Source organism: Gordionus sp. m RMFG-2023, chromosome 2 (genome assembly GCF_954871325.1).
Source record: "Gordionus sp. m RMFG-2023 chromosome 2, tfGorSpeb1-WG-v2, whole genome shotgun sequence".
NCBI lineage: Eukaryota > Metazoa > Nematomorpha > Gordioida > Chordodea > Parachordodidae > Gordionus > Gordionus sp. m RMFG-2023.
This window is the reverse complement of record NC_088776.1, coordinates 14,500,994-14,509,145: the sequence shown is the minus strand read 5'-3', so window position 1 is coordinate 14,509,145 and position 8,152 is coordinate 14,500,994. Positions and strand designations below refer to the sequence as shown.

The window sequence follows — 8,152 nt, the reverse complement described above, 5'->3', positions numbered from 1 at the left end:
TAAACCATACACGTCAATTATGGCAGTTAGTAATGAAAAAAATTTCAAAATCTTGAAAAGGCAATTTCATGGTTGTTTATGATTGGTATTTAGAATTTAAGCTAAAAAATCTTAATCTCTCCTTAAAATTCATATTTTTTTATGTCAAAAATGTTTATTAAATTAGCCAAAATTAAGTTTCAATTTTTATATATAATTAGCTTCAATTTATAAGTATTATGATATTTGAACTATAAAATTATTCTATACATATCATTATTAATAAATAAAAATGCATTTCAATTTATTATGGCCTAAAAAACCAATGGTTTAGGAAGGCCCTTGAAGTGGTTTGCCCTACCCCGCTATTGGGGCTTGTTGTACAAAATTTTCACTTTTACAAAAAATAAAATTTAAAAAAAATGAATATATAAGATTTTTTATAAGGCACCTTTATAGAGTATAGTTTTAGGTATCCAATCATATATTTTTTTAATATTATCTATAAAACAACAAGATCTATAGCCAATTTTGTAAAAATTGGTTCGACTAACCCCAGTCTCCCCTAATCTAAAAATGTTGATTCATTTGACCTTGCTTAAAAGAAATGAGGATTAATCGAAATCGAAAAATGTATAAAGAATTATTCTTTAATAAATTGATAGGTTTGTGTTTAACGGAGAAATGTATAGACCTATCGTCGCGTATTTTGACCACTATGAATAAAAATCTTGACCCTTGCGATGATTTTTATGATTTTGCTTGTGGGAGATTATTGGACGATAGGAACCACGAATCCTTTTTGAAACTCGATGTTTTCGGCACCATGAATACAAAAAATCAACTCTATTTGAAGGATATGATGGGTTTATTTTGCAAAAAAAAAAAAAATAAATAAATAAATAAATAATTATATTAAACAATTAAGACATAACTTGTACCAAGATATGTCGTAAAGTTTTTAGAAAATTCAAGAGGATTTAAATAAATTTGCTATAGAATAAGACATTTTTCTTTGTTAAGACATATTATTTTATTATTATTAGGTAATTCGTTTATACCCTATTGAAACGGTCAATAACAAATAGCATTTATATAAATTATAAATATTTTTTATTTGTGAATGATTTGTCACTATTTTATAATAGTTATTTTTTTTCTTCATAATTATCATTTCTTGATTATTTTGGACAAAATAGATAAAAATAAGGTGCTACTGGTAACAATTCTCACACTTTTTGTATTTTTTAAAATTATTATTAGCTAAAATCTATACAATTACGAATAATGTAACTTAACGACGAAATATTATTAGAACATATTTTATTTATATATCAACCATACATATCTGGCGACCTTTTAACCCTAGCCTAACCCTAATCCCGACCAAGCAAGCCAGGAATAGATTTATATATATTTAAAAACTATTTTTTTTTAAAAAAATTATCTAAAACCTTGACAATTCTAAAAAAAAATTTTTTTTTAAATAAACCAATCATAAAACTACAAAATCTGAGACCTGCAAAGGTATCATTAGTACGGTACGGCCAGTATTTTTTCTTAAAAAAATTTCGGCCAGACTCGGATTTTATATTTTCAGGCCCGCCTCGGGTATTAAAAATAAAATTTTGGTGTATTTTAAAAAATTAAAATATGGCCCGGCTTGTGTACTCGGGCCGGAATGCAGGTCTCTGCCAAACATGTTTAAATTAAAATTAATAGACTATTTTTAAACCATATTTTAATACATTTTTAATTTTAAGATAATTTAAATAACCAACACTAAGTGCCTTTTTGCACTCAAAATGGAGAAAGTCAAACACCGATCCCATACTAATTATAGCACTTTGGGAAGAGTTCCGTTTTTTAAATTTTTTCATATATAACAAATTTTTTATAATGAGAAATTGAAAAAAAATTTAATGCGCCCATATAGATATTTAGGATTTTTTACAATACCTTTTTTTAAATAGAAGAAAAAATTCCTGAAATGATATTAGAGAAAATTAAGGAGGGAGTTTTATCAATTTTAAAGGAAAGCAAATTTTCGTTAGATCGCTATATAAAAAAAAGTATAATGAAAACAAAAAATTCTACCTAATCATATTTCCTATTGAAAGTGGGAGGAAGGGGGGGGGGTCCAACCACTCCCTTGTTGGTGTCATTGAAAATAACAATATATATGATTACTCAATAAAGAATTTAATAAAGATTTGTTTTCCATAGTTATTTTTAGTTTAAATAAAATATCCGGGATTTGATATAAACCTGGGCAACCTGCATTTTAAATAAGATCGCCTACAATATGTTTGCCCATTTGCCCAGAACCATTAAAAGTTTAAGCAGGGCCCTTATTGCCTGGTTTATCTATAGCCAGTTTAATAGTGATACCATTAGTTATGAAATTTTATCATAGTTGATTGTCATATTTATAATAAAATAAATATACGAATATTATTTATTAGACCTCCCCCAGGATAAATTGACTTCTTCTCAATACAAGGCAAAATTATATTATAACTCTTGCCTAGATGAAGATTTACCGAATATAACTATTCGACAAAAAATGACAACCGCACAAATGCAATATTTTTCTACCATAGTTAAAAGCATAGGCAATGATTGGTATGATCATCACATTTCCCTTTTCGACACTCTATTGGAACCTAAAAATGGGATACCAGAAAATGATGTTAAAGTTATAGTCATGGATAAGATACGAGATAAGCGTTTCAATAATTATCGTTCAATTAATGATAAATTTAAGTTTGAAAGAAGACATAGGAGTGATAAATTGCCACAAAAAGTTCTTTCCGTCGATAATATAGCATATTTTAACAGTTTACGCCAAAAACCGATTGATATAGCTTTCGAATTCGAAATATTGGCCAGAGAATATGGCTTAGATGCATTTTTCCTACTAAGCATAGGCCAAGATTCCACAAATTCCTCAACCAACATAATAATTATCAGTCAAGGTGGTACACCACTGCCTCCCGGTTTATATAAAAAATCATCTCAAATTGACAAAAAACTTTTGGATAATTACCTTAATTCTATGATCCTAATTTCGATGTTTTTGTTTGATATGAAAGCCTCTGAAGCAAGGCAAAAAATGGAAAGGATTCTAAATTTCGAAACCGATTTGGCAGAAGTAATAAGTTATTTATCCTTTTTAATTTTCCAATCTTATCTAGTTTTTTCTAAACGAATATTTTCTTCTTTATTAAAATTCTGCTATCAACTATTTAGGGATGGCTGGGTTAATATACTTTAGATAATTTAAGTAATATTTCGATTGAGTCTGTAATGATTTTTTTATTAGTTGAACTAGATAATCGAGGGGTAAGTTGGAAAAAGAATTAACGCAAATAGTTTTAAATACTATATTTTTATTATAAAAAACTATTTAAAATATGCAATAATCGAAATTTTTATTTAATAAATAATAAATATATATTTTTATATTAATATAACCTTGTTAAAATTGGTGTATATGTCTCCAAAAAGTATTTATACCAAAATCATAGAATAAATGAAACTTACTAAGCATAGAGGTCAACAGTCTTTCAACCATTAAAATATTCTGGAGTTTAGCTATGCCCCAGTTTATCACTCGGATTTAGATCTTGTTTAATTTTATTTTAATGATTGTGCCTCCGTAAACTCAATAATATTATATTGGGCAACTTTTCTTGTTTGAATAAAAAGAGAAAATTTTTCGAATAATATTAATTTAATATAGTGCATCATCACATTAATCTCATGTTTTTTTAAGACCATGAACCAGAACCCTTAGGAATACTGTTTGTTAGATTTTTAAATTAAAAGTGAGACCAAAGAAAAGAACAAAATCACAAGATAAAATAACTTTACTAAATGCAAGTTGCAATTCAGTCAAAATTAGGGATAAAAAGTCGATATTTTAATTTTAACATCTCGATTTTGGAAGATATCATGATATTCACTTTTAAAATTAAAAAAAATAGATAGATTATTTTTTATATTGTGTTGTATTTCTTTATTTATAATGATAAATTATTTTAATGGTAAGGCCTAAATATAGTAAAATAAAGTTGAAAACTGAAATTTCTGTTATTTTTACAAATTTTATAAGTCTTTATTTTTCTGGACCACGGACCTGAACCCACCTAAACCTGGTTCAGAGATATTTCACAGAACCTGAACTCTTTTTTTAGAAGAAGGGTTCACTCTGTTTTTTACTATTAGAATTATACTCCTTTATTGTAACATAATTTTGGTAATAAAATTGTTTTCGGCTGTCCAAAACGTCAAAAAAATTTAAGTCTAAAACTTTATCATAAAACATAATATAAGCCTTTTAAAAAATAATAATAATAAAATGGCCAAAACATATTATTAAAATTTTAAAACATTATCGTTAAAAAATTAACGGGCTGGATAGGGCTTGCAAAAAGCAGAGATGCCAGGAGTCCTTAATAAAGATTAGAAGAAAAAAATATTTGAAAGTCTCATTTTGTTAAAATAATATATTTTATTTTGCTTATACAATTTTAATTAAATGACCTGCTACTATGATCATTCATTCATTAAATACGATTTCTTTTCCCATTTCCTATATTTTGTGTTTATTACTATAATAAGAAAATTATGAAACCTAAATCATTATCATTATCAGTTTGTTTTCCTTAGGAAATAATTCTGGATTATAAAAAACCGTGCCAGACTGGGCAACCTTATTTTTAAAAAAATAGAACCGGGTACAAATTTGGACGGGTCGGGCAATAGTGTTGTTAAACGGCTTGATTTGAGTCGATTTTTAAAAACGGCTAACTCAATATTTTATCCAAAAAATTATAGCGCAAGCCTGAAAATTTTGGTCATAGATGCCATGAAGGTTTGGACATATTTTCTCAAAATCTCGAGGTTTAGGCAATATTTTTCTGGATAAAATATTTAGTTAACCGTTTTTAAAAATCGGCGCAAATCAAGCCGTTTAACAACACTATCGGGCAAAAACTAAATTTCTACGAGGTCGGGCAATTTTGCCTCCTATAGACCCCCATTGCATTTATTCTGAAACACGATTTTAAAAAACGTATTCTACAAATAATTTAATTTTTTTAAAGTTGCTATAAAGACAAGGGTGAGACCCATAGCCATGAATTTGTTATACCCCATCGATTTATATAATAACCAAAAAATATATTTATTACCATATATAATTATGTTATATTTGAAGATAATGATCCCAGACGTTGATATAATATATACGAATGATTACGATAAACGACTAAAGTTAAAAGATATGAACCAAATTGTTGAAATGGTATATAATTTTTTTATCGTTTCTAAAAGAATAAAAATGAATCTTTTATTTAAAAAAGTTATACCGCTTTGGAGGGACAAAAGTAGTATTGCTAAAGGACTAGATTTTTAAAAACGGCTAACCGATATTTTAGCCAAAAATATTAAGCAAGCCTGGAGATTTTGCTCATAGATGGCAGAAAGGTTAAGACATCTATTAACGAAATCTCGAAGCTTGCGTAATTTTTTTGGCTAAATATTGGATTAGCCGTTTTAAAATAACAGAGATATTTTTGTCAAATTAGAAGAGAAATGTGTCAATCGATAAAAGATATATATATAAGGTTATAAAAAAATAATCTTTTATATTTCAAGATTAGACCATACCTATGTGTTCTAGTCTTTGATAATTTATATTATACAATACATCTATTCATGAAAATTATTGGGAATTAATACAATTAGTAGATGATAACATTTTATATTTAAATACTCGAAATAAACAATTCTTTCGAAATGGTATTTTGCAAAGCTAGATTATTTGACTTGCCATCTTTTAACCTTATGCACTCTAATGCCATTAATCTGAGAAAAATAAATATAGTATTTTAAATAGTTTATGGTGTAGCCAGGAGGCAATATGTTGTTAAGACATTTTGTCTTCCATTATTATGAACAATCTACAAATAAAAATAAATTTTTTTTTATGATTCCACAGTTTGATAAGTACCCAATTATTTTGGTAGCGGGATATCTACCTACCACTCCCCCCCCCCCTCCTCCGTCAAATTATTTTTAAAAAATGTACTAACTACGGTCTTCAAAGCATGAGTAAAATCCTCCAATAAATTATTTATTTATGGGGGAGAGGGGTCACTCATATGTACCCCCGTCTCTCATATCTTGAAGAAACCAAAAATACACATTTAATATACATAAGATGAAATTATTTTAAATCTTAAAGAAATAAAGTGCTAAATTCTTCAGTTAAAATTTTAAACATTTGAAGCTAAATTTGTTTAAAACACACAAAAACATTATAAAGTTTTATAATATTCAGTTAAAATCTAAAATTTAATAAGATTCACAGTTTCAGAATAAAGCCAGATCAAATTGACCCATCTACCAAGCCTGTTGGCATTTTATACTTAAAAATATTAATGAGCTGTAGTTGTGGTTTAACAATGCTTTGAATTTAGGAATACTAATTAAAATTACTTTATCAAAGCGTTTGAAAAAATTTGATCGAATAAAATATATTATTCGTATACAATTTACATTTTTGAATATTTAAATTTTAAGTTTAACTTTTATATACCTTTTTGGTGATGAGCTAACACAAAAATAATATTTTAAAAAATTATATAAAATAATTTATTTTAAAATTTATTACAAATTTTATCCGATTTTTGATCATGATTGAATAATTTTCTGTATGAAAATTTTCTTATTTATCTTATCAACCGACCATATGAGTTTGACATTATGTTCGTTTTTGTAACACATTTTAGAATTTTTTTTATCTTATCACTAACTATAAATATTTTTGGCTAATCAATCAAAAAGTATATTTCAGATTGACATTATATTTTAAAAATCAGTATATAATTAGAGTATGCCTAAGTATATTTTTTTTTAATTCAGCCTTTCATCGCCTAAATAAGAGTGAAGCCATCATTTAAAGAGGCGTAAGAGACCCTCCGGGAAAATTCAAGCCAATTTTTTGAAAATACAGCTCAAACTATGGGTAGAGACCAGGTAAGATTTTTTTAGTGAGGGTTGAATTAGTGAATGAAAAACACTGTATTACCATTTAATTATTAAATATTTTGCATAAATAATTTTAACTAACGATTCATAAAACTTTGTATGCACCTAGATAAATTGGCCCACCTTTGTCAACTCAATGTTTACCATTAGTGGAGTCAAAATCGATGGGAACGAAACTATAATGATCTCGCCCCAAATATATTTTCAAAACTTAAACAAACTTCTTAACAGATACCTCAGCACTGAAGACGGGAAAAAGTTCTTAAAAATATTCAATCATATAAAAATCAATTAGGAAGATAACAACTATAATTAAAGAGTTTTTCTAAAAAAATTTTATCAAATCCTACTTATCTCAATATATATATATATATACTTATTTTTTTGTCACTTGTTTTATTAATTCGTGAATTTTTAATTAATAATTTTTATATCAGAATTCTGCATGATTATTTGATATGGCAACTGGTATATAGTCTACTACCTTATTTGCCTAGACTCATATTTGAGAAGATTATTACTCCCAATGCGCCTAGATGGGCCTCTTGCTTGTCAGAAACCAATAGATTTTTTGGATTTCCGCTGGGTTCCCTATATATTAAAGAACATTTCAACAACATAACCAAAGGGGAGGTAAAATAAATCGAATTTCTTTTTTTTAAAAAAATATGTTTATTCAACTTATATTTTGGTTTTAATAGCCATATTAATTTTTAAAAAATAAAAACATATAAAACCATTGAAAAATGTTTTTAATAATTTAAAACAATTACTGAACCCAGGGATGGTTTTTTCGTTGATGGGGGGGGGGGGGGTCAACTTATCCAAAGATCTAGTATAGTTTATCATCAGCCCGCATCAGGAGAATTCAATAGAAATGAAATTGAGCGAATAAAAATAGGTAATTTTATAGAAATGAAATTGAGCGAATAAAAATAGGTAATTTTTTTAATCAATTGCCGCTTTAAGATTTTCATAGTAAGATTTTGTTATGTTTATTGGATGGCCTAAATTTTAAAATCCTGCTTTTTGCTTTACTAACATTTACGAATTTAAAGGTGAATTATATAGAATGAAACTTCATTATAATATTTATCAATAAAAATCATTAACA

At 26.9% G+C, this 8,152-nt stretch overlaps 1 protein-coding gene across 1 annotated transcript; it reads left to right on the top strand.

The window, feature by feature from the left end:
- Positions 1–697: 697 nt before the first annotated feature.
- LOC135924104 (endothelin-converting enzyme homolog) lies at positions 698–8,114 on the top strand. The gene is made up of 6 exons (XM_065459150.1): positions 698–845; positions 2,445–3,133; positions 5,204–5,290; positions 7,148–7,296; positions 7,476–7,671; positions 8,097–8,114. Exons 1-6 carry the CDS (start codon positions 698–700, stop codon positions 8,112–8,114), a joined length of 1,287 nt encoding a protein of 428 aa, XP_065315222.1.
- Positions 8,115–8,152: the final 38 nt, after the last annotated feature.

Excerpts from the sequence above, each read along its gene's own strand:
- LOC135924104 (XM_065459150.1), top strand. The coding sequence starts at position 698 with ATGAATAAAAATCTTGACCCTTGCGATGATTTTTATGATTTTGCTTGT. Across the intron at positions 3,134-5,203 it reads TCGAAACCGATTTGGCAGAA|ATAATGATCCCAGACGTTGA; the intron begins GTAATAAGTTAT and ends TTATATTTGAAG. Across the intron at positions 7,297-7,475 it reads AGCACTGAAGACGGGAAAAA|AATTCTGCATGATTATTTGA; the intron begins GTTCTTAAAAAT and ends TTTTTATATCAG.